General features: G+C 34.0%; 1 protein-coding gene across 1 annotated transcript in view; it reads right to left on the bottom strand.

The window, feature by feature from the left end:
• The window catches only part of RFTN1 (raftlin, lipid raft linker 1), an 85,441-nt gene that overhangs the window by 28,805 nt on the left and 29,762 nt on the right, over positions 1–26,874 (bottom strand). The window contains exons 3-5 of the mRNA XM_015810744.1: positions 25,245–25,353; positions 12,897–13,227; positions 6,619–6,822 (exon numbers count right to left, since the gene is read on the bottom strand). Coding sequence (XP_015666230.1) covers positions 6,619–6,822; positions 12,897–13,227; positions 25,245–25,353 — 644 coding nt within the window. The remainder of the gene's footprint in view (positions 1–6,618; positions 6,823–12,896; positions 13,228–25,244; positions 25,354–26,874) is intronic.

The raw sequence follows: 26,874 nt of genomic DNA, 5'->3' as shown, positions 1-26,874 counted from the left end.
AAAGGCTAATAATGAACATCAGCAACTGGCAAAAACAAGCCACAGAAAAGGCCCACTAAAACTCTACTTCCTGTCTATGCTGCCTGATCTTGAATCAACTTACTAATGCTTTTCTAAGGTCTTTTTGTAGTATTTGCCTATATAAGATATCAAATCACAATTTCTGGGCTACTTTTTCTGATAAAAACTTGGAGAAATACATGAAGGCCATCATTCCAACTGAAATCACATTAAAGAAAAATGAATTAAAGCACATTGCTTTTAAAATATCTACAAATTTGTGCCCCTATTCATGCAGCATTAATTACCCTGCCTCCATATACTTAAAGCTCCTATAATGGCAATTCTGTTTGCTAAACAAATATTTCCACTACATTATAGTGGCAAATTGCACAACACTTTGACAATGCAATTATGAAAAGTCATCAAGAACTGAATTTCTGATGCGTTATTTTAAAAACATCTATTTAAACCTTCTTGTTTTCACTAACTCCCTGAGTAGTTAACTTGTTTTTACTTACATTTTTGTGTGATTAATCCTATATATCTCAACATATTCTATTTACTTAAATAAAACTTAATGCTAAATGGCCAAGCGATGCCTCATTTGTTCTAATCACCATATCACATAATCATTAAACTAAATACTCTCTTCAGTTCAAGCTCTGCCATAATAATTATTTTTCTTTACCTTCAATCAGTTTGTGTAAAAGGTTAATCCCTCCCTTTAAAAGAGAACCTTCCATTATTACTGAATTTTTTATTAATGGGAGGATGCTTCCTCACTGAACTCAAAAGACTATTTTCACTTGGGTATATAAATATTTGATGCTGTTCTGCTGGGGGAAAATGTCAGTTTAATGTTCCTGCACATGATTTATAAGGCAGTATGGGGGGAAAATCTTCTGCTATGATGACAATCATACTACTGGGAAGCAATGTTTCCTTGTGTTCTCTGTTTTCTTTGAACTATTAAATGCTCCATACAAAGCTTAACCTTTGCATTACAGTTATTACTATAAAACTCACTGGCCCATATATAATATAGGTTTTTGTCCTGCAAATTTATAGATGTACAACCACTGCTTTGGCTGCTTTTTATTAGGGGAGTTTCTTTTCTTGATTATGATTTGTGAATATCATAGCTTAGTGACTTTTCTGCCACAGCCTGATAAGTAACAAGGACACATAAATAGTTGTTATGCATGACAGTATCTGTTTGTGCATTTGAGTTATATGTAGAATGTCCTATATAAAAATTAGATATGTATGTAAGAATTTTACAATGAGTCAAATTTTCCAACTCCTCTCAGTAAGTACAAATATGAATTACTTGAGTTCAATATACACATTTATTACTGATAATTTCATTTGATGATGGCTTTATTTAACAGTAAATTTGCTAAATATCCTGTAGAATGGAAATGGCATCTTGTTATTATTACAATGTTATTGCTAGTTTTTCAATCTGAATGTAATTCTGAAAGCAAAGAATGCTCTTATTTGATAACAACATGACTTTCTTTGGACTGAAAATTAAACTTAACTTTCCTCAGAAACTAATCTTAACCTCTGCAATGTATTATCTTATCATAGTTTATAAAATTACAATTAGAAGGTTTGCCTAGAAGCAAGCTGATCTGTACCAATGAATTGTTCACCTCAGACTCATTATACAAATTTAAATTTATTTTGCTTGTGCAAAAAATGAAATGTTAAGCCAACATGTAATACTCTTTCTGAAGGAATTTTAATTCTTATTCTTTGGAAAACTCTCCAGAGTCCTGTAAATGCACTATTCTATGGTGTTTAAACAATAAGATAATGCTTTTCATATGTATCATTTAAGATGTTAAGCAATAATTGATAATGATCTAGAAATCCAATTAAAAAACAACTTAATTTGGCATGTCTAATGATTCATACTTTTGAAATTGTAGTATGCATTTGTATGAGAATAAATAAAATAAACCATCTGTCTTCAAATAAAAGTTAGTTAACAATGTACGTTTTGTCAAAAAGAATACCCCAACCCAACCCGAAGGAAAGAATTCGCTCAAGTGCCTTTTAAAATTCCCTTTTTAAAGGATTTTTAAAAAATCTTTCCCTCAATATAATTTTCAACAAGATTTTCACTGAATATTTTAATTGGTGATGGCATTTATACAACAGGAAACATTCTAGAAACTGCTTTCATGTGATTCACGAATTAAGCTACTTTTTAAGATGCTCCATTGAGACCAGGGAGACATTTATTCAATCCCCACTCAACCATGGAGCTTACTGGGTGTCCTTGGTCCTGTTATTCTTTTTTCATCCAAGCTGACTCAACGAGTGTATTGCTATGGTGATTTAAATAAGGAGATTCTCATGGATGCACCCAAAGCTCCCAGAAGCAAGACAGACTATAAATACTGTAAATAATATTATATGGCTGTAAAGTATTTGTGCTGCGTTAACATGTTTCATTGAATTCCATTCTTGGTAGTTTTTAAAACTGGTACAACTTAGCCAATTAGCTGGCTGGCCCTTGTTTCCACATGGGATGTAGTCAACTGAAGATATTTGATGAAATTGATGAACATGCTAGAAACGCTTTCCATTCCTGAACATTTTAAATCCACCTCTACAAATTTATGATTCCCACAATGATAGTCAAAATTTCATCCCATACCAAACAATTTTCAGACTGATACCAATTGATTTTAATGAAAAGTTCATCCCTGTATATTTTGATTTGTCTCCATTTCTGAATGGATACTGTTTTTCTCCAGCAAGTAACACAGCACTACTATCATACAAATACTGCCATTTCAATAATGCTGATAATAAAAATATAAATAATTTATATATAAGGCAGGGTACATTGAGAGACAGCATAAAATGCTAGATTAGGACAGTGGAATTAAGGCTCAAATCCATTTTAGTTATTGAAGCCTACTGTAAAGATTTGCATTAGGCATTATTTCTCAGTTTAATCTTTCTGTTAACATTGGGGATAGACTTGCATCCTGAAGTCTTTTATTCTAAAACTGAACAAAAATGAACTAACAGGCATAGGAGATAAAAGGATGGAATATGCAATTGTTTCAGATAAACACAGATGAGTTTTTAAATGTGCCATGGGGCATAGAAAGTAAGGAATATATATACATAGTACTTACTCATACTCACTTTACGCATATAATAAAGTGAGCACTAGATCAGAAATTCTCAACTTATTTGAGTTAGTGAACACATTTGGAATTTAAGGATTTGTTGTAGATACTCTCACAGAAAAGTTGTGCAGGGGTTTGATTCTCAAAATAAAAATGGCCGTCATGGGACATAAAACACCAAAGTATCATAATGCTACATGTCAACTCTTCTAACCTGATTCCTTTGCATGGTGCATGCTGATTTTTTCTGTTCTTTATCTGTCAGGAGGGCATACTTTCAGATAATACACAGAGCACTGTTATTTTCTAAGAAAGTTGAAGCTTTCCAATGTTTTTAGAAATAACCTTTTTTTTAAAAGGTAGAAGTCAGGGCAAGAATATTGGTAGCTACCAAAAGACTCTAGCCTATCTCAGTGCCATGCTAGGGACTATAGTGCTAAACATTGAAATTAGGTGCCAAAAATAGATCTATTTGAAGATAACAAAAAGGAATTTGCTTTCTGTTGTTTTCTGTAGCAGAGTCTCCCTTGCAATTAGAATGTCAATACTGGTCTCATCTTCATTAACACTAGCACTAGGCAAAATAACAACAACAACAACAACAATAATAATAAAACCAGAGGATTGCTAAAGCTAAATGCATCTGCATTGAATCAATAATTCAAAAGGAATCTGCCTAAAATCTCCACGTACACTGCCTTGAACTCTTTAGGGGAAGTACAGGAAAATAATTCTTAAATAAACAATTTTATTTTCAAGAGACAGAAAGGCAATAATATTAAATACCTTTAGATCTCCAGCCAAATTCTCAAACAAACTGTTCATTTCTCATAATAGCATCAGCAAATACTATATTACAGCAAGAATAAAAGGGCCATTATCTTGTAGTTTCTCAATCATCACGAATCTCATTACTGGGTGAAGATCTAAAACTAAGGAACTTTTTTATGAATGGACTGCCAACATCCACCAAGGACTTCCACCTTGCATATTATATCTAAAGCAGTCCCTTGCAAAAACGTTGTGCAATTTTATAGCTGTATTCTAAAATTGCTTGTATAATTATTTATGAATGATAAAAATAATATGCATGCTTAAGATGTATACAATTAAGAGCAGACAAAATTAATCTGTAGGAAGGAGTAGCAATGAGATTAATTAAATATTTGATATTATATAAGCCACGATTTCTACACTCAGAATGAATAAAAGACAAAAACATTGCTATCCTCTACCAAAGTATATAATAGTGAAGCGAATGAGCAATTGCAGAATTAAGACTTTGTGGTTTGCAATCATTACATGGGATCTAAAACAGCTGATATGAAGGAAGAAGCTTTATTCTTAAGGAAAGAGAGTATCACATATTATGAAAAAGATCCCATATTATAGCAAAGAGGCATTTTATTCTAAACTATGTTTCTAAAAATGCACTTTTATTTACATATGATATATTTGTACCTACAGATTATTTTTTCTTAAAAATAATATAGTAAATTTTCAGAAAATTGTTTACTCAAAGCTAATGGGAAATTAAACCCAAAGTTACTTTTATGTATCAGCTTTTTGGTATTAACTAAAAAGTTGGTTTAATAATACTCATCAAGAGCGGTCATGCAACGGATTGCAAAATATGTGGATGTTCTAAGCTACCAATAATTTTGGATGGTATTTTATATCGCACAGCATAGCATAGCATAGCATAGCATAGCATAGCATAGCATAGCATAGCATAGCATAGCATAGCATAGCATAGCATAGCATAGCATAGAGAGCCAGTTAGTGTAGTGGTGAAAATGCTGGCCTATATTGGTATGGGTACACGTATTCCTTGACTTACAACAGTTTGTTTAGTGATTACTCAAAGTTACATGGCACTGAAAAAAAAATGACTTATGACATTTTTTCACATTTACAACAGCTGCAACATCCTCATGGTCACATGATCAAAATTCAGCTACTTGGCAACTGACTCATATTTATAACAATTGCAGCATATACCGGATATATATATAAAATCACCTTTTGTAATCTTCTGACAAGCAAAGTCAATGAGGAAGCCAGATATATGTAACAACTGCGTTACTAACTTAACAACTGCAATGATTCACTTAACAACTATGGCAAGAAAGATAATAAATGGGCCAAAATTCACTTAGCAACTGTTTTGCTTAGCAACAGAAATGTTGGGCTTAGTAGTGGTCATAAGTTGAGGACTACTTTTAAAAAGTGGGATAAAAATAAAAAAAATATTAGTTTAGGTGGAATGGAAAAACTAGTAAAGGTGACAAAATCTTCTATACAACTTGCTAATTGTAGGCAAGCAATGCTTAGCAAAGCCTGTTTGGTATAGGAACCATATATTCTAGTTCCTCTTTGGGCATAAAGACATCTGTGTGGCCTAGGGCCAATTACTTTCAATTCTAGGAAGGAGGCAATGACAAACCACTTCTGAAAAACCTGGCCATGAAAACTGAAGGTACTGTCCATGCAGTCTCCAAGAATTTTACATGACTGAATGTAAGAAAAAAAAGCTTCAATATTTGTTTTTTATTTATTATTTAGCCAGTCACCTGAAAGGGCCTGAATGGACAATGCCACCCTTAGCTCACCCCAATCCTTGCCCAGAAGCAGCCAGTAAATGTGCTTTCCTGCAATACTTCCAAAGTAATGTTTTCTGATTTGCACCACTGGTTTCTCCGCTGTTCTTTAATCTGAAGTAGGCAATGTGTGCATTTCTATTGGTTGCTGGATAGAATTGTGGCCATTCCTGCTTTTTATAATAAACAGCTTCCCTGATTAACCTTTTCTGTTTTCTTTTAAATATACTCACTGATGGATAGAAATGAAATCATTCTTCTGAATGTGGTCAGCACAAGAGAAAGATAAATTTGAACTATGAATGACCTGTAAATATTTATTCCAATTGCTTGATACATTGTTGTTGTACCTGTAATGGTTATGGTTATCTGCCTATCTCACATAGTAATTTGTCATTAACACATAGGAATGCCCAGTTCTTTATATGTAACCTGTTAGCGCTTTAACTGTCCCACACTAACGTGAATTTAGATGCCTTCTGATTTTAAATCTATCCATTTTCTCTCAGACACATCTCATAGGCTTTGAATTGAAACTTTTACATGGCTTGCTTTTTATTAAATTTTAAATAGATCATTCCCATCTGAGCATTGTTCCACAAAATAGCACATTTCACAGAAATGTAAATGAGCAGCTTATAAAGGTGCTGCTGCTTCAAAAATTGTTCTTGCCTGACTGCAACAATTTATACTCAGAACAGCATGTAATTTCAAAGGGCAATAAGCACAATTTAAAAAAAAAACATTAATAATTTCAGTCTATTAAAAAGGCTGAAATTGAAACTGAAGCAAGAAAGCAAGGCACAGATTAAGAGTCATTTAAGGAAATTAAGGCAAGTAATAGAAGAAAAAATTCTTACCATTTATCAGTCCAAGACCCAAGATGCCATGTACCAATCTACTCCCTCTCTGGAAGTGATCTGTCATGTGCTCAAGCCAACTGGCTTCTAAGGCACAAATGCTTTTTCCATTGTTGATGATTCTTACAGGTACAGTTACAGTATAGTATTGGCTGGATGTCTGCAAGGTCTTTGGCTGGTTGAAGAGTGCCAAGATCTCAGTTTCTGTACAAAAATATAAGAGTAGAAATAGCAATTGTAGGACTATCAAATATGATGCATTATTTTTTTTCCAGATGTGTTAGGATCTAAAGTCCTGGGGCATGTTTGCTACACAACTGGAGAATATCGTTGGAAAACTGTATTATATTATAGGAAATATAATAAATAACAAATTTAACAAGCACAACTTGAGTTTTCTCGTGTGAAATTGAAAGTTTTGGATAATTAATACAAACAGAATTATTTAATAATTATTATACATAATGACCTGCATAATGTAGTTAATATAAATATGTAGCATTGATTTTTATATAGTTAACACTTGGATTAAAATATTAGTCTGATGATCAAATCTTGCCACCTATAGCTGCATAAATAAAATAAAATAGGAAACTACTTTATATGTCATAAGCAGTAAAAATAGTTGATATATTAGAGCATAAGTTGCCAAACTGTCTTGGTGCACATTGCTTCTGATATCTCAAAAATATTTTCACAATACTCCTAACTGTACCTGTGAACTAATTTAAATAATAGTTTGAACAATAGCTGACAAGAGGTCAAATCTAGCTGTATTTCCCTTGAAAATTTAAAATATTTTGCAACACCAGGGTAGAGAGAGCACATTTTGGTAATCATAGAATTTGGGGAACCCTACTAAAAATTGTGGTTGTTTATCACATCAAAAATATGAATAAATAATAAACATTTAATATAAAGATAAAATATGATATAAAACTTTGAATATTAAACACTACCTGCCACACATAGTCCTCTTTTAGAGTAACAAATGATGCCTTAGCTTAGGGCACATTTCTCAACATTCAGAAATCTTTGCAATGAAAGATACTTCTGCTATGATAGCAGTAATTCTTGTTGCTGTTTTATTTTGATTTCATGACCTCCTAGTGCTATACAGAATTATTATCCAGAAAAAGCAAGCAAAGTTACTTCCTTTAATTCCAGGAATTTCCATTCTTGACAAGATTTGACTTTTCTTTCATTTTCATAATGCATGAAAAGTCTGGTGTACAGAAAATCACAATTTATGAACTAACTGTTTTTCTCTAAGTCAGTGGTGGCGAACCTATGGCACGGGTGCCAGAGGCGGCACTCAGAGCCCTCTCTGTGGGAATGCGCGTCGTCACCGCAGTCCTAGGCCTTCAGCTGGGTTTTATAAAACCTTTTTGCTTTAGGCCTCCACCGCTGTGTACAAAAAAAAAAAGGTTCAATCATTCAGTCAATTTCAACTTCTCACAGGAAAAAAAAGATCTTGCGAAGTTGGAATTGATTGATTGAACTTTTTAGTCCCATCTAGTCTGCCGTTACCACTGCGGCCACGCCCAGCCAATGGGCCACACCCATCTGGCACTTGACGATGCATAAGTGGGTTTTGGGTTGCAGTTTGGGCACTCGGTCTCTAAAAGGTTCGCCATCACTGCTCTAAGTAATTCAGCTGCAATGCTATATTAACTATAACTTATTTTGTTATTTTTTCCCAATGCAGCAGTTCCCAGCCTATTGTTTATGCTAAAATGGTATTTTATATATTGCCTGAATAGTATGTTTAAATTGGCAGATACATCATAAATAATGTTTTTTGTTTTTCACAATTAAAAAAATGAGCGACATTTTGGGGCTGCTTCTTCCTCTGGGAAAACTACTGCACATTTTCCCCCTTGTCATTAGTGATTATGACAATGGTCACCACTAAGTTAAATCTTTTTTTTTTCTTTTCCACTTGACCCATTTTTAGTACTCTGATTGTTCTTTCAAACTGCAGAATATAGACAATGTTTGAGCCCTACTTTAAGGATAAAAAAAAATTCAGAAGTTCTTACCAGCTATACTTTTTAATGGAATATTGTACAGGGGAAAGGAACATACAGGGTAAGGTCATATACCGTGGCAGCCTTTCTCCAAATTAGCCCCTTCAGATATGATGGAGTTTACTATGAAGAACATCTAGCTATGGTAGACGACATCTAACTGGGGAAGGTTGTTCTGTCAGCCTCCTCACTATCCTCATGCTTGGGAAAATTTCTAAAAGATACTGTTTTTATTGTTTTTAATCATAAAGGGACCTTGCTTACTTAGAACAGGGTTTTTTCTTCTAACCTTTTCCTCAAAACTTTGATAAACTAGGCAGGAATAATAGCACTCTGTGTCTCTATATACAGTTACAGCTATATTTGTGTCAATAGAACATTTAAAGTGGACTGCTCTCTGCCTAGTTTGCATCTCCGTGTTTCTGTTGCATAACCACAAGAATCTTCATAATTTTTTTCTGATATATTCTTTTCTAATACAGCTACTGTAATATTACCAAACCATTTGACATTATTTATTCTACTTATAATTGCTTATTTTACTGAGTTGCCCTTTCCTTTAAACAAGAATAGGCATCTATTCTGAGCAGATGGGCACTTTAGAATTTTGACAGTGTAATTTGAATCTTCTCACATTTTACTATGAGAATCGGGTGCTTGTCTGTTCATAAAATAGCTACAGTTGTGGGCAAAATGCCTATATATCAGTAGGGAAATTGTTCTTGTTAACGCCAGAAGGCACCCAAACTACTACAGTTACCTTTGTTTCCTGGACAGGTGAGTATACTTTCAAACGAAGTACTGAAGCTGGTGTACATCAGTATGATTATCAAACATCAATAGTTTTATTAAATGTTTATTATGTTTATGTTTATTAAATGTTTGTTTAACTCTTCAGAAGGAATTATTTAAGTCTGTAAAGCTGTGTATCTATTGTTCTGGCAATAATGCAAAATTAGTAAAAGGTATTATATGACAATACTCTGATTTAATAAAATCTCTTTGGGACCTAATTCAAGGTTAAAACAGCAGTTCTAAACACAGAGAGTAATTTAGAAGTGTGGCCTGATATTGGCAATTTTCAACAACAACAAAAAACAAAAACAAAAATTCCTAGAGGGGGAAAGATAATGCTCATCTGATGATTTAAGGAGATTGTAAGAAAAGTCTGTCAAATCCTCAAAAGGGATTCTAGAATGCATACTTTCTAGAACAGCCATGTACAGATGTTTCTGTTTTTATGCAATACTATATATGATATTAATTATAATCATTTTGCAAGACATAATGTAGAAATAAATACACACACGCACGCACACACACACACACACACACATATAGAGAGAGAGAGACAGACAGAGAGAGCTTTCCTATTCAGAAGTCTTACAGAGAGAGAGAGAGAGAGAGAGACAGACAGACAGACAGACAGACAGAGACAGAGACAGAGAAAGAGAAAGAGAAAGAGAAAGAGAAAGAGAAAGAGAGAGAGAGAATTTGTAAGAGCTCTAAGGAGGATAAAAATAAACATGACAATTACAGGGAACCTGTTTTAAATTTTTGACACAAGAATATTACTAATTTGCTTCTTTCTTTCAAGTAATTATGCTACCAGGCCAAGCAAGGCTGAATAAAAAGGGAGTCTAAATATTTACTTTATGATGAAAAGTAAAACTTTATTAATCTGCATAATTGCAAATAATTATTATCTACAAATTATCATTATTCAACACTTGAGCTAGTCTAATGTTATTGTGACTCCATATATACTGCAGTTTTCAAATTTTGTTTCCTTTATTTAGAAGACGTAGACATCTCTGATATGTGCACCATCTTCAGTCAAGAAGTAGTAAATGGAAATAAATCTGAATCTGGCAGAAATTGGCAAGGAGAAAACTGAAGTAACACACATACAAAAATCAATGGTAGCAAATCTAATCCTTTTAATGTGTCTTTCCTCTTATGTATGCTAATTATTTCCATCCGGTTACATGTCAGATGCTACCCAATCTTAACCAATCCCCCTAAATAAGTCTACCAAGTGCAGTAGCTTTCTTAGCTTTCTCCAAATGAACCTCAGTGCTTCTTCTGCTCTTTTCTTGTGTTGATCTCCTATTACTTTATTTTTTATTCAAATCAATTTTAGCTTCTTTCAGAATGCTCTTTCCCAAAGATGTGTGAGCATTTTCCATCACTAGGTGGAGTGATGGCAGTGAATTTCATTGACATTACACCCTCTACTGATGAATAATAAACCTGGAATTTTTAAAAAGCTGCTTTATCACAAAAGCACCAAATAATAATAAAACTGAAAAAAAATGGATTTAACACTACCTACTTTTGGAGTTTGGACCTTAGCACTGGTTAATTCCCAGGGGAGCCCTTAAGCCCTGATTATAGTTTTTCTTTCTTTATTCTTTTTTCTTTTTCTGATTATTTTGCAGCCTTTCAATGCCACAGGTATGGTTATGTAGTAGTGATGTCATCAGAAAGATGATATAGAATTCCAAACTGACATTTCGAAAGTTAATAAAATACCCAGATTAAGCCCAACAGTCTCTAAATATATTTGCTATATACTAACCTTTTTTTAAAAAACAAAATGAAGAACTACACATTTTAATAGTTTGAATCACAAAATAAGAATCTAAATGTGTTCCCCAATCTTAGTTTCATGCATTAATTTAGCATTATTAATTCTCCTCCAAAGAAATAAGCATTTTGATTTGTTTGTGGCATTTCAAGGTCACAGTCTGCCTTGAGTTCTTGTTCCTGTGCCAGTAACTTGCTTTTACGACCAGCAAATTGCTTTTATATAAAACAGATATTTTTGTTACATACTAAATATTCTGATTGGCCATCATCCCTATTGCAGACATTTTGTGAACAAGCATATACACTTCATAGAAGCCGTTTTATGATCCTATTCATGGCACAGAATAATGCATCCAGTAGCCCATAAAGGCTGGAAATCCCTACCCTAGCTGATATAACCCATGTTTCCTGAAGGCTTATCCATAAAAATAGATACCAATACTTTAACTGATGAGAAGGCAACAAAAACCATGCTTTAGATATGATATTCTGCATAACTGAAACTTACAGAGTTTTTTTTGTCGAGAATAATGCAGTAACATACATACTGTGAAATGTCCTTCCCCTATAAACTAGCAGCAAATGCCATAGTTTATTCTGCTATAGGGAGGAACTTTAGAAGAGAAAATAAAATTGGATATAATAATTAGCCCTTCAAAGTAAGTCAGATTAGGAAACAGGCACAAAATTCAATAAATACTACTTTACTGTTGTAACTTGTAATAGCAGAATACTAAAAATCTATCAGTTTCTTTTTGACTCTTCTTACACTTAAAAAAAAATTCAAAACAGAATTATTTTGAATTGTTTTCTCATATATTCTACTTCCATAAGTGCGTTGTAATTATTACTGCTCTAACATGCGATCCAGTTCTTCTCCAACATTTCTGTGTTTCTTTGAGCAGAGAAAAGGATATCGCTGGAAAGATAAGGAAGATGGAAGAAACACCAAAAAAAGAACATTTTATCTAAGAGCTGCTTCCTTTTATAGCTATCCTCCTTTTGTCTGGGATTAATAACAACCTTGGATAGGGCACAGAAACAAGTCAAAATTCCAAGTTAAAACTAAACAGCAATCACAGATAAAGCAAGTATTTGTAAACCATTTTCAAGCTATAGTCAAATTTGATTTTCCTGACATTGTAGTAAGTAAGGATTTATACTCAAGAGATCGTATTTGAGCAGAGTTTAATTGGTGACATTGGGCCAGCCAGTCTTTCTCCATTCAACCTCTTCAGAGAATTATTGTGGGAACAAAATTAGGGGAGAATCTCATATACACTACACTGTCTTAAACCTTCAAAGAAAAAGACAGAAATAAGTGCAATAATATTGCAATATACATCACTAAACATCTCTCTTAGTAAGGGAATCTAATACATAAATTCAAACGTAAAAAAAAAAACTATCTTAAACAAATGTTAGCTTATTTATGTGCAAAACAGACCAGTAATTGTATATTTCTTATGTTCTGTTTGTACCAAAGTACATTTATGCTTATTACACATTATATAGAAAATAATATCATCATTAGTACAAAATGAATGGCAAAATGTATTTTTCATTCCTTCAAAATATTACATTTATGAAACAGCAAGTCAAGACCTTAACCCCAACCTACTTTCAATAGTCTTAAGGAAAAATCCGCATACTCACCATGAAGCTGCCCTCCAAATTCTCCAGGAGAGCTCAAGCTAAAATGCTCAGTGACCGCCTGTTCACCTCCTAGATCTTCACTAAGGTTCACCTGCTGGTTACTACCTTCTTCTTCTCCTGCTGGGACTTTGTATACATCAATGTCATTTCCTTTTTCAAGTTTTAATGAAGCACAATCTTCAGGAATATCTAATGGATTCTTGTCATCTTTTAATTCTCCGGAGCTGTTGCTGATAGATATTACAGCACTACTACTCTTGGAGTTCATTTGGGAAGCATGCTGAGGTACTATCCCAACAAATTTCAAGCCCCGACTTGCAGCATCTTGAATCTATAAAATCAGGAGAGATAATATTTTAATTTATAAAATGTCCTTGAGAAATATGAGTGCTTCAAAGAAGTGCAGAAACTAGAAACTAAAGTTATTTTATGGTTGGATTTTTCTCTAGTGCATAAAATGTCCCATTAGACTGGTATACTACAATCCAAGAAGTCTATTCGCATTTTCTTTCTTTAAAAATAAAAATATCGCTAATATAGAGAAAAATTCTTAGATTTTTAGGTACTTTGCCATCATCAGGCACTGAATTCGTAACATGTTATATTAGGTAAATAGTCTCCAAAATATAAAAGTTTATATGGTTCTTACTTATATTAGGATGAACTTTTTTCTTAAACTCCAAGATTGCACTGTTTCAATTTTGTATTGGTTTATAAATTATTTAATTTTTAATAGAAAATCAGAAGACACTGAGAGAAAATGTTAGCACTGCTGAAAATATTACAGCAGCACTGAAAGCAGAACTGCGAACCATAGCTATGCAGAAAATAACTTTAAAGAACTCAGAAAACAGATGTGATTGTATGGCATTATATAAGTAGTATATAGGGAAGTTACATACAGGATGTGGGAGAGCTAGGTGAAAAGACAAATCTATGAGTGAAAACAAAGAACAGCAGTATTCCTTCAGCAACAATACCTATTTTATAAAATATCATAAAAAATTACACTTCATAAAACTCCATTTAGTGAAAAATTACTAACTCAGAAATATATATATATACTACCATTCTTTTTTATTCTTCTGAATGAATGAATTCAATGTTTACCCTCATACTTCCCAGTAACTGAGTCTGGGTTTAGTTTGCCCTGTGTAATGTTGGTTGCAATTCAGGCAGCTGACTTAATATATGATGCAGGTTTTTTTAATTAAATAAATAAACTAACTAGTAAATAAAGTCATTGGATGATCAAATAACTTTAGTAACCCTATTAGGTGTGAATTTGATAAAAATGATTTCTCAAGAGTCAGGGGCTTTGTTCTGTATTACTAATCTCAATATATTCAATAATAAAATAATAATAAATAAATAAATAATACAATATATTTTACTAAATGAGAAAAATGATCTCTAAATATTGCCAGCAAAAGAGAAAAAAAATCTTACTATTATAAACTTCTGAAATTATTTACATTTCTTTCAACTAAAATTGCTGACTAGGAGCAGGTTTCTTAATTATCAATGGAACAGCATCATAGTGGCACTTATCTTTGTATTTTTGCATGGATGCAGAAATACAGAAAAAACATCACAGCAACAGGTAAAAAAATTAAAAGCTTGGAAAAGAAAAAAAGAAATGGCAGTTAAAGTTGCAAATGCAGTTCAATATATATGCAAGTATAAAATAGTAATATAGGCTGGGGGAAAAACTGAACAATAATCTAAAAGATTATTGAGGTCTCTAATATCAGAGATCAGATTCTGGAAAAAGAGTTTGGTGCATGGTGTATACTAGAATAAAAATGCTGACTCATTGTGTAGCATAATTGAAAAACGATGAGAAATTTCATCTGGAAATCATTTTGAAAGGTGCTGAAATACATTTATAAAATCTGTGAGTTTGGCTACAATTGGATAATTATAAGAAAGAGATCTGATTATCACAAGAGCTTGTAAAGATAGAGAATAAAGCAAGAAATGCATTTAGATGATAATAGAATAGAATAGAATAGAATAGAATAGAATAGAATAGAATAGAATAGAACTCCATGCTCAGGCAGGAAACCCTCTACCATTTCGGACAAATGGTTGTCCCATCTTTTCTTTAAAACTTCCAGTGTTGGAGCATTCACAACCTCTGGAGGCAAGTTGTTCCACTGATTAATTGCTCTGTCAGGACATTTCTTCTTAGTTCTAGGTTGCTTCTCTCCTTGATTAATTTCCATCTGTTGCTTCTTTTCCTGCCTTCAGGTGCTTTGGAGAATAGCTTGACTCCCTCTTCTTTGTGGCAACCCCTTCCTTTTAATGGTGAAAATAGTATATAGTAGGTGGACACATAAGCTCTTACTATCCATTCACTGTCTTCTATTCCAATGCACATTCCCTTGTTTGAGATAGAGAACAAGCTTGATGTAGTGGTTCAGGAACCAGATTACAAACTAGGAGACAATGAGTTCTAATCCTACCTTGGGCCCAGTGCCATGTAAGTTATCTTGGCCCAGTCACTCTTTCTCAGTCCTAGGAAGCAGGCAATGAAAAACCACTTTCAAAATCTTGCCAGACTGGTCCAGGTAGTCATCAGGAACGAACACTGACTCAAAAGCACACGCGAACACATCTCAGAGGCAGAATCTACATCTTTATAAGGGACAGATACATCCAACAGCTCACAAAGGCCAAAGATCTGTTTTTTGTAGTTTCAAAATACAAATAGAAGCTGGGAGGCAGAAATATAACATCTTTCCACAGCCTCAGATAACACATAGTGTATTGTTTAATTCAAATTGTTCACTTCATTTTTGTTTGGTTATTTAGAAGCTACCCAGTGTCAGTTTTTAAGTTTTGTGGCCATATTAATTAATCAATCAATAAATGTAGAATTTCCAGGAATGATGCTGTATGTTAACAAATTGGCATAGAGGCAAAATCTGTTCCAAGACTGGGCTATTCTCTAGAGGAAAAAGAAAAAGCTAGCTAAGAACTGTCCTTAATTTCTTTTTCTGAGTGTATTTTAATCCAATTTACGTCCTTGGTAGTTTTTATTTTTATACAAGCTCAGCCATTTGCTCATTTTATGTAACTTGGAGTCTGTTTATATCAGAATTTATAAAGATATCAAACCAGCATCATCTCTTTTTCAGAGTCTTACTTTTCTATCGGTTTTTCTAAGGAAGATCCTTTTAAGTTGCTTGTTTGCTATTAATGTGATATTGCTTGTGACTATCTAAAGTCAAAGAGTATGTTAATTTCTTTTTTGATCTTCCTTCTCCTCTTCTTCTTTTTCTCCTCTTCCTTCTTCAATATCACCATCATGAAATCCACTCTTCACTTTGATGAGAAGCTGAACCAAAGAAGAATGGTATTCACTTTTGGCATATTTTCCAGGCTGGAAAAAATGCAAAAATGTGTTGTTTTATGTGTCAGTTAGCATGTCAGGTATGGCAGTGATTATTCCCACATTCTTTTGCAATTCTAAGGGATAAATATAACAGCATGAGAAAGAAAGCTAAACCTCAAACAAAAGCAATGTAAATATGTTTTCTTTTTGTAACATGGAATCAGTGTAGAGAAGATGTACTATCTTCTTCCAAATACCTTGTTTCTTCTGCCTCTAATGTAAATAAATTTTCAATATTAGGCATATTTATAATGTGCACACATTGATTCAAATAATTTCAGTGAGTACAAAAAGCAACTTAGTGTAATGAAGGAATGCTATAAATGAAGGAATATTTCCCAAAGCTATAGAAAATGCATAAATTCTGGCCACTGAAAATTTACAGAAATTTTGGGAAAAGCTTACTATTTACCTTCCTTTTCTGCTTTACTAAAGTTGAACTATTTTGTTTTCTTATTTATGGTTAACCAGAGAGTCGATTGCATCTTTGAACACAAAACAAACTAGATTGTGGCATATTTTGGTCAACCACCACTCTTCCCAGCACTAAGTAATTATTGAGCAACAGGCATAAGTATTAGTGTGTTTTCCAAAGATATTCTTTAAAAAAATATTACCATAGACTCAGCCTGGTACAGAAGAGAGAATAGACAAAATCTATGTACTTTGATCTAACATAACTCAAACTGCCAGCTCAGCAAAATGCTAGTATTAAATTTTTCAGCCTGAATTCCTTATTTGTACAATAAGAATAAAGCACTGACTCACATCATTACCTTCTTATGGAAAAATAATCAGGTCTCTAATATCCTATCTGTAAAAAAGAATAACAATGACCTACCAGTTTGCAGTAAAAATGTAAGACAACAATATTTCTATTACGGATATGCTTGATTTCTGTTCTTTTTTTAAAAAGCAAGTAAATATCAGCCATGCTGTCTTAAAACAGTATTAACATAGTAATGGGGGTAAACATATTACTTCGGATTTAAGGATAAAAATATCCGCAGTAGATAATTTTATAACTGAATGATATATCAAATTTAATGAAACAGAAATCAGAAGGAGTTTTAGAAAAAGAGACTATGGTCTCACTCTTTTGGGGGACTATGGGAATGGTTTCAGAAAAAGTTAAGAGAACGCAGATGGATATCTGAGTCTTCATATCTTGCTGTGCCGGGAAATCTGATGGATATTTAGCCTAATAAGATATAGATATAGCAAGTAATGGTCTTACAAATAATAATGTTCAGTTTATCATTCCAAGAGATAATTAACAGATGAGTTAATGCATTGTGCTAAGCAAGTATGTAGTTTTATATTAGCTTAATGTATTGGACAGATACCGCTAATTTATGGTCTAGTTAATTGCATACATTTGCCAAATATGGTTTACTTACTTTCTTACTTATTTATAAATTTATTTGCTGTCTATCTCGCCATGGGGTTACTTTAGGCAGTTTTCAATAATAAAAAGATGAAAGGAGTGTAAACAGAAGTAAAATAACAGAACAATAAAATAAACAATGACAAAGGTACACAGCAAGAATAATGCATCAATATGATAACCAAAAAGATGGATTGGTGAAGAACAGAGAGCTGGGGGCAGGAGGAGAGTGGTTAGAGTCTTCCATCCATCTAGCAGTCACCTCCAGTATTTGGTATAATTCAATAAACCAAAATTAAACAACAAACTATTCAGGCCAATATGCAAACTAGGCTAATCTACTAATTTCTGTCATCTCCAAATATAAACTTTGTACAGTATAAACTTACCTTGAACAAAATCCTAGTCTTTTAGATACACTAAAAACTGAAGGGTGTTTTTTTTTTTCAACTACAAAGGTAAACCTTGTAAGGTAGGCAAGGCGGGTTGTATGACGTGTGTTATACACTGGTTAAGCACTAGTTAAATGTATTTCACACTAATATTACTTTATTATTGTTTGGTCTTTAACATCATCATCTTAATGCAAAATGTATACATGGGACAAGAAACTACAGTAGAGATAGAACATGCTGAGGTCACTTATTTACATCATATGTTAATAAAATGAATGAAACAAATAATCTGGCCTTATTTATAAGCTGAATTTTATTGAGGAATGCTGGATTGAAAGAAGATAAGCATGACTTTAAAACTGGAGTAAGAAACATCAATAACCTATGAAATGCTGATAACACTATTGTGTAAGAGAACCTCAATCAAGAAATACAGACTAGCACATGTAGAATAGCAATGTAAACCTTAGAAAAAATACTCAAATACCATTTGTCTGTATTATAAAATTAGATTTTCCCTAATGCATTTCTCTAATGCAAAAGATAGAAGCAGATAGAAAAGCATTTTTATGCTTTTGAACTTTGATGTTGGAGAAAAGCAATGGGGAGGCAAGAAAATATACAAATAGATCAATGGTTAAATTAATCCAATGTTTACACTCACATAAATAATCAGGTGCAAATTATCAAATTATTGTGCACTTTTGATAAGTCCATAAAGCTGGGAAAGATGGAAGGAAACAGAAGGAGTGGCTGACAGCAACAAAGAGAGTAGATTCAATTACAGCAATAACGGAAAGATTTAAAAAGCCAAGTTGGGGCCAGATCATCCTGGAAAAAATCTGTTTCAAAAGTTAGCAAGATAGCACATAATCAATTAATCTTTCTTCACAAATATGAGAAAGAAAATGAACAAAGCAATGTCTTTATAGAGACAATATTACTTTGGTCTTCTCTTAATTATCAAATGTCTGGTTCACCAATTTAACAGAGTACAGTTTTAACCTTAATTTAGCAACCACCCAAATTGTTAGCAGTTGTAAGTGCTGAAATAAAAATTGCACCACATAAAAAAATTAACTTATTAGTTTATCTTAACTGTCCAGAATAAAAGTTCTTAAACTATGAATCATACTCTCCAGTCATTGATATTTTAGTCAAGGTTTCAAGCAGTATAGTCAAAGCTGTCAAAATTTGCTCCTATTTTGACTGGATAAGCCCTCTTGCAACCTTGCCTAGGCACAGCAGTGTGCAAAATCCAGAGTTAATCTTGGGAGATGGCTAACTATAGCCATCTGTTAAAATCTCCCACCAATCACTGCTGCACTGATTAGTAAATAATTTCCTGTTAGCCTGGTAACTTCCAGCATATTGTATAAAAGCATATTCATATTTTTGGGAATGTCTGTTCAAGTAGTACGTGTTCATGAAGTTCAGAATTTTTAGCTATTATTTTGAAATTCTATTTTTTCCAAATATTTTTTCCCCCAAAGGCTTTCTTGATGGTAAGAGAAAATCTAAATATAATGTACTTACAGCAAGGACAAATAAATAAATATATAAATATGATAAATACAACTTAATGACACACTACTACTAATGGATTATTAAAATGACAAACCCAGAAGAAATTGAATTTAATTAAGGTTTCGACTAAATAAATGCAATAATATATGAGATAGAATTAGCTGAATTTTGTGAAGTTAATTTGTTTTATTGCCAACATCTGTTTTAAATAAGATAAATCAAGGCCAGGGGCTTGTGGCCAACTTTAGTGATTCACCAGTTGTAAACTACAGTGACTCAGAACCTTATTATTTCCTGCTTAAACTATTCTAGATGAGGTTCCCCTTGAAGACAACTTACAAGTCATAGCTGGCACAGAATGTGGCTATCTGATTTGGGTTAACTGGTATAGCAGAGTGATTATTATACTGCAAAAGTTAAAATGGTTGTTGCTTTGCTTCCAGGCTCTAATCAAGATGCTGATTATCACTTCTAGAGCTGTTTATGGCTCAGATCCTTGTTATCTTCAGGACCTTCAGCTTCATGTGGAATATGCCCCCTTTGATGTGTGTGTACACACACACACACGGAAAATTCTCCAGGTCCCAAGTAATGGAAAATACATATAAGACCTTCTGCAATTGTATTTCTGATTTGATAAAGTTTGTCCCTCTTTCTCCCATCATTACAATTAAGGCTTCATTTTTTTTAGGGAACTCCCAGAAAGGACATTGCTATGTAGGTAGACTGCATTTTAATGGGGCTTGATGAACATGTTTTTATAATGGTATTGCATTAATTGGTTTATTTATTTTATTGTTTTATTATTATAAACCACGTAGAATTAATTCAAATAAGTGTAAATAAGCATAAATTAATAAAAAAACAGATTCTGCATCAATGTTCAGTATAGTATTAGAATGAAATAAAGAAAATAAATACATAAAAGGAAACGGGAAGCAAGATATTACCTATTAAACTGGTTACTTCCAGGTGCAGACTGTAGAATAGATCATGAGTCATTAGTATCAAATACACAATTTGAACAAAAAAATAAATTATATATGTTCATGAAACTACGGTATATGGCAATAATTGACAGGCAGACGCTCACATATTTGGGCATGTAATGGAAGTGAATGATGGATTGGAAAAAATGACAATGCTTGACTAGGTTGAAAAAAGTAGAAGAAGGGAGAGGGGGGAGGGCAAGATGGTCAGGATCAGAGATATTACTGGAGCGTCCCAGGAAAAGCTGAGACTAGCAGCAAGTTGAAATGAATGGTAACTGTTCATATTAATTAATACTGAGTTTGGCCCAACTCCATAATAATTAATCAACCATCCAAGCCACCAAGTAACTAGCCAGCCAGGAACTGTGCTAAGATTTGGAGTCATTGCAAGTTGGGCTAATTAGAAGGAAATGATAAAACTTCCATTGATCTGGAAGTTAATGTAATGTATTTCTTATAACCTTCAAGCATTACCATATATGTGAGTTTTATTTTAGAACTATGCACTACTTTGGATTCTGTTTCCAAAATTTGCTTCAAAGCATGCAGATAACACAATTTGGGAAAGTGCACAGCAACTTTAAGATGTTGCAAATGATTACTATATTGATTCATTTATTTTGCTTCGAAATACCCTCTGGTCCGTGAATCCAAAATGCTGCACAGGATAACATATAAGATATAAGACATAATGGATTTACTAGATCAGAGTATTAAAAACAGGAGAAACATGTGATTTTGACTTTTAAAGTATTTTAATCTAAAAATGTTATATTGAATCTGTATGTCTTTTCAAGCATTATATTTTGAAGTATGCAAAGTATATTGAACAAGTCATATATGGATATACAAAATAGCAAGCTTTAGTTTCAAAATCTCTGTTCTTCAGACAATTTCTGGAATGCTGGGGTCAAGCACTATAGTCATTTACCACATCTATTTTCAGTTTAACCAGAAAAATGAACTTCCTAGAAAGTTACCGGGAAAATAGGCTAAAAGGAAGCATATTTTCTGGGAAATCATGAAATGCTTTTGTTATATTCACAAAGCTCTTATCTCAATGCAAAACACAAAGTAAAAAGGAACATACCGGTATGTACTTCAAAAAAATAGCCAAGAGCATATGTTTGTTTTCACACCATCGTATCCAATGAAAATTTCCAGAATTTTTTTGTTTCACAAATGTTTTACAAATGTTATACTATATATTATAGTAGCATTCCTGTCCATTGTTTTCTTTATTTTATGTATCTACATCGTTCAATAAATACATTGTTTCCTGGACACTTAACAAATATAAAAAAACTCAGAAACTTAGGAACCAAATTAAGTACTTTGAAAAAGAATTTTACAGGTAGTCCTTGGGATATGACAGCTCACTTAACAACTATTCAAAGTTACAAGGATGCCCCCAGATTACATACAAACCTGTTTCAAAATTATGACAGTTGCAGTCCTCACAGTCATTCACCCTTACAACTGACCAAGGGGATACTGCAGTGTCCACCTCCTCTCTCCCCATCCCATCTTCCCAGGACTCTGAAGTGCTTAGGCCTGCTTCCCATGCCTCCTGGAAGCAGACACCATTTTCAACCGGAAATGGTGACTGATCTCAAAACTTTTTGCCCCAATCAGCTGGCCATCAGGAGAAAGCTCCGAAAGACTAAGGAACTGGTTTCTATTTTGTTCCAGAAAGGCAGAAGTAGATTGGCAGAAGATGGACAGTGGCAGAAACAGAAAAGCAGGGACGCCCAGCATTTTCCTTCCCAAGTGTTTCTCGCTGACAAGATAGTCAACTATGAAGTGGGCATGCATACAAATTAGTAGGATTGGGGAAGAGCAAGCTTCTTTTCCCTAGGCTGTTCCTCTTTTGCTTCTGGAAGCAAGTACCATTTTGAAGGACCCACAATTCATTTCAGCTACTCTGAAAATGGCTTCCGGCACAGCCATGCAATCTAGGGACACTAAGGCAGGGCTTTTCAACCTTTTCACCCATTGTACCACTTGTAGGATATGGCAATATCCGAGTACCACCAGTCGCCTAGCAAGGTGTCAAAAACTTGATGACCCCCCCAAAAAAGGAAAAAAAGTGATGAAGTACAGGTAGTCGTCGACTTATAACAGTTCGCTTAGTGATTGTTCGAAGTTACAATGGCACTGAAAAAAGTGCCCCCCCAAGCCACAGCTGAGCAAGACACCTGCCTGCCCACCCGGCCGCGCTCTTCCTCCTGTCCGAGGTTTCGATTGTTGTGAGCATTTATGTTGAGGATAGGCAGCGGGCGTGGGGTGGGGGGTGTTTGGTTTTTATTCCCCCCGTCTGCTGGGTGGTTGCAGCAGGTTTTGGTCACTTCACATGACCCTGTGATGTCATAAATATGAATCAGTTGCCAAGCATCTGAATGTAAGTCACAAGACCCTGGAGATGCTGCAACATTCCAGCTGATCGGCGCTTCTTCTGGGCTCAGCAGAAGTGCCAGGATTAGTGCTGCTTTCCAGCTGATTGGTGCTTCTTCAGGGCTCAGCAGAAGCACCAAGATCAGTGCCGAGCTCCAGCTGGAGCCTGCGCTGATCCTGGCACTTCCACTGAGCTCTGACAGCCCTGCAGCTCCAGCCATCTCTCTCGCTCAGGCTTGTACGGTGCCGCCACCGGTTCAGCTCAACCCCCCCCGCTACCACTTTTCTAGGATGCTCCCGTACCACCTGCCAGGTGCCAATGTACCACAGGTGGTACCCGTACCACTGGTTGAAAAGCCCTGCACTAAGGGATAGAACAGCTTGGTTTCATTCCGAATATGACAGAGCTTCCAGAACATGGCTTATATTAAAAGATTAAAAGATAAAGGGGTGATCAGTGGGGAAGGGCATGTGGGACTCCAGTGGGCAGGAAGCAAAACATGGAGTATCTCAGGGGGTAGGAGAGGCCTTGGGCTTGTACCTGCATTAGGCCTTCAGAATCTCCCCCATCCCTGAGGCACCCCATACTCCACTTAATGACCAACATGTTCATTTAACAATTGCACTGGGGAAAGCAGAGATCAATGGTTGTTACTTGAGGCAATTCATTTAACATTTGTCCCAGCTTAGACTGTAGTGGGCTGACTTGCAACCAAAATGGGCAGGCATTATGGTTATAACTTGAAGACTACCTTTATTGTAAAGTATTAGGATATTATCGTTTTAACTTTTCTAATTTAGCTTTTAAATTACTTTATAATTGTTATTGTAACTGAAACTGAATTGAAGTTTTATAATACTTAAACTATTAGAGAAATCAATCAATCAATCAATCAAGTTACTGTATTACATGATAATCTTGGACAGTTATACTTAAGCAATTAAAACACTTTAGATTTCATTATTTGAAATAATTGAAATAAGTTAATTTAAAAATATTAGCATACTGAAGAAACATTCAATGTAGTAATACTATATTCTTAATCATATTAATTTTATGATACTATTAATGCTTAAGATATGTGCCATATTAGTTTCCTGTTGGACAAAAAACATGAAATTGAAATATTTAACTAATAGTTTGGTAAAATAATAAAAACAAAAACAAATGTTGCTGAAAGATCACTTCAGTTTAAGTATTTCTACTTTGTTAATCTATGATCTTTATTCACTATAAAACACACACACACACACACACACACAAATTATCTTTTTCTCTCCGTTAAAATGCATCTGCAAATTATGCTATTGTAACAGATTGTACTCTTAACAGCCTCGGAAATAAATGACTGCAACTACCAGCACAGGGTGTGGCAATTGCTCTTTCTGTGCATTGCTTTCCAAGGCACACTGAATAAATATGAAACATTTCAGGATGAACTGAGCTGTCTCAAATGATTCCAATAATTCAACATGGCCAAGAAAAGAAAACCTGTTATAGAAAAGTTAGGAAAGTCTGCCAGGCAAGTTGTTTATAGAACTTAGCTATAAAAGATTCTGCTTTCTTTATAGGGTAATCTGAACACTGAGTCTAAAAGATTATGAATCAATTGGATCATTTTAACTTTTATAAACCTATTAAACTTGCAGCATATAGATAAAATTTCACCACCCTAAACCTATACTAGTCTAATCCTAATTATTATACTCTGAGAGATTCAAGCGAGTGGCTAACCTAAATTTCATCCCCTTTCTCCAAACTAGTTACTAGTTACTGGCTGTATTGTCTTTTGTCTCCCCCCACCTTGGAATGTGGTCCCTCCTGCCTGGAAAACTGCTGCTTCACTGTATCCATCACACTACTTTCCTCCTTTATATATCCAATCCATTGCATTTTCTTATATAAAAAATAGGCAGAGTTTGTTGTACAGCAATCAAATTTTAGTGCTCAGTTACTCAGGATGCAAGTTAGACTGGGAAATGGTAAGAACATCCTGTAAGAAAGCTGTGTATTATTGCCAAGAAAGCAGGATGGACACGTCCACAAAGTTGCAATTTAAATACACATGGAAAATTAGAATTTGATAACTCTATTGTTATTACAATATTTATTTAAATTGCATGGCTAACTTAAATAAAGAAAACCAATGGGTTTCAGAAATGTAATAAATTCTAGGGGCTTTCCGTTCATGATTTTGCATTCACGTTTTATTATTTCACAAGCATTTTCTATCAACTTAGTTATCAACTTACTTTTTTAATAAGGTCTGGTATTTTTGATTTATCTAAAAGTTGGTCTGAGCAGAAGCAACTTTCAATCTCCAAAGAATTCCATTCATTGACAGGCTCCCTTTGCAAAGGTCTGAAAAAGAAAAGATGTCTCAATTATATCATAGCACTAAAATATCACATTTTATGCAAAGCTTGTAATATAATATATATCTTAAATTGATTCTAATTCTTATAGTAAACATTTTACAGGGTATCAAATCATACAACAAGAAAGTATAGAAATTTATAGATTTCCAATAACAATAAATGAATGTAGTTTTGAAGCAGAATTTAATGTATTTGAAAAACACACAATCCTTACTTTTACTAAGTATCACAAAATATGGATTTACAACTTTATCTAATTTACATATAATTCAACCATTTTCCAACCTCATATTAAAATTTCCCCCATATTTTAAATTACCACTCTTAGTAAAATATTGGCTTGTTTCTACATACTGTCTTAAATCCAGTTGTGCATTTTTATATCTGATTTTTAAATAATTTCTTGATCTAGTAAACAGTTCTAATCTGAATGAAAACTACATATTGTTCTTGAGCCCAAATAGTAACTAAATATTAGCTAAATAGGAGGCAGAGTAAATATAATCTTCTGAGTTTTCCAACCATATCATTCAAATATATGCATGTATATCCTTGCTAAGAGAGAGAGACAGAGAGAGACAGACAGAGAGAGACAGACAGAGAGAGAGAGAGAGAGAGAGAGAGAGAGAGAGAGAGAGAGAGAGAGAGAGAGAGAGAGAAAGAAAAATGGATCCTATGAATGTCCTAAAGTTCTATCACATTCAGAACTATGGCCAAGGGAATTAAAAAGTGAAAATGACTGTCAAGACAGCCCAGGATTAGAGTATACTTATGAGACATTATGGATAGCAGCAAGCAGGCAGGAAAAGAGGTTGGAGGGAAGCCCTAACATATCACTTTATCCTACCTGATCTTTTCTGTTACTAAACCTGCAGAACTACAAATTTCATGATACAACACACATTCAGTTTGAAAATTATAGGATACAGTAGGTTCTTTTATAGCTTTCAAGTGTTCATTAATTTGTTTTTCTGAAGGAAGTAGAACAAAATTGCTACTTTCATCCAATAAACAGGAGAGGGATAAGTGGGTATTCAGAAAGGTACTTTCAGAATACTTAAAGAACTAAGCATCATATCGGTTTCCAGAGGTAATGGATAAGAACAGCTTCTAATTAAGATAAAAATGTTTTTCAGAGCAAAGACTTTCTTGTTTTACTGTTGGAGCAGTTTGAATTAGTCAAAATATTCTTCAAAACTCTTTTAATCTGAATTGATTTAGTTTTTGTTCTCCAGAATGACACAAGACTGTCCATGCTATAATATGCCGTCCATACTGAACAACCTAATGTAAGGACAGGGACGGATAGAAGGGGCGTTGGTCTTACCTGAACGCCTTTTCTCAGTACGGAGACGGAGACTCCACCAATGGGTTTCCTTTGTCTGCCTGCTCTTGAGACCAAGTATGCAAAACTTGTCACGCCCCTTCCTGCTGGTAATCCAGTCTTAACGAGGGCGAAGCGTTTGAAGATTGATGAGGCATTGGCTCTCTGCACCCTAACACT

The sequence above is a fragment of the Protobothrops mucrosquamatus genome, unplaced genomic scaffold (genome assembly GCF_001527695.2).
Source record: "Protobothrops mucrosquamatus isolate PMUCROS unplaced genomic scaffold, P.Mucros_1.0 scaffold18, whole genome shotgun sequence".
NCBI classification, from domain to species: Eukaryota; Metazoa; Chordata; class Lepidosauria; order Squamata; family Viperidae; genus Protobothrops; species Protobothrops mucrosquamatus.
This window is presented reverse-complemented; position numbering and strand designations above follow the sequence as displayed.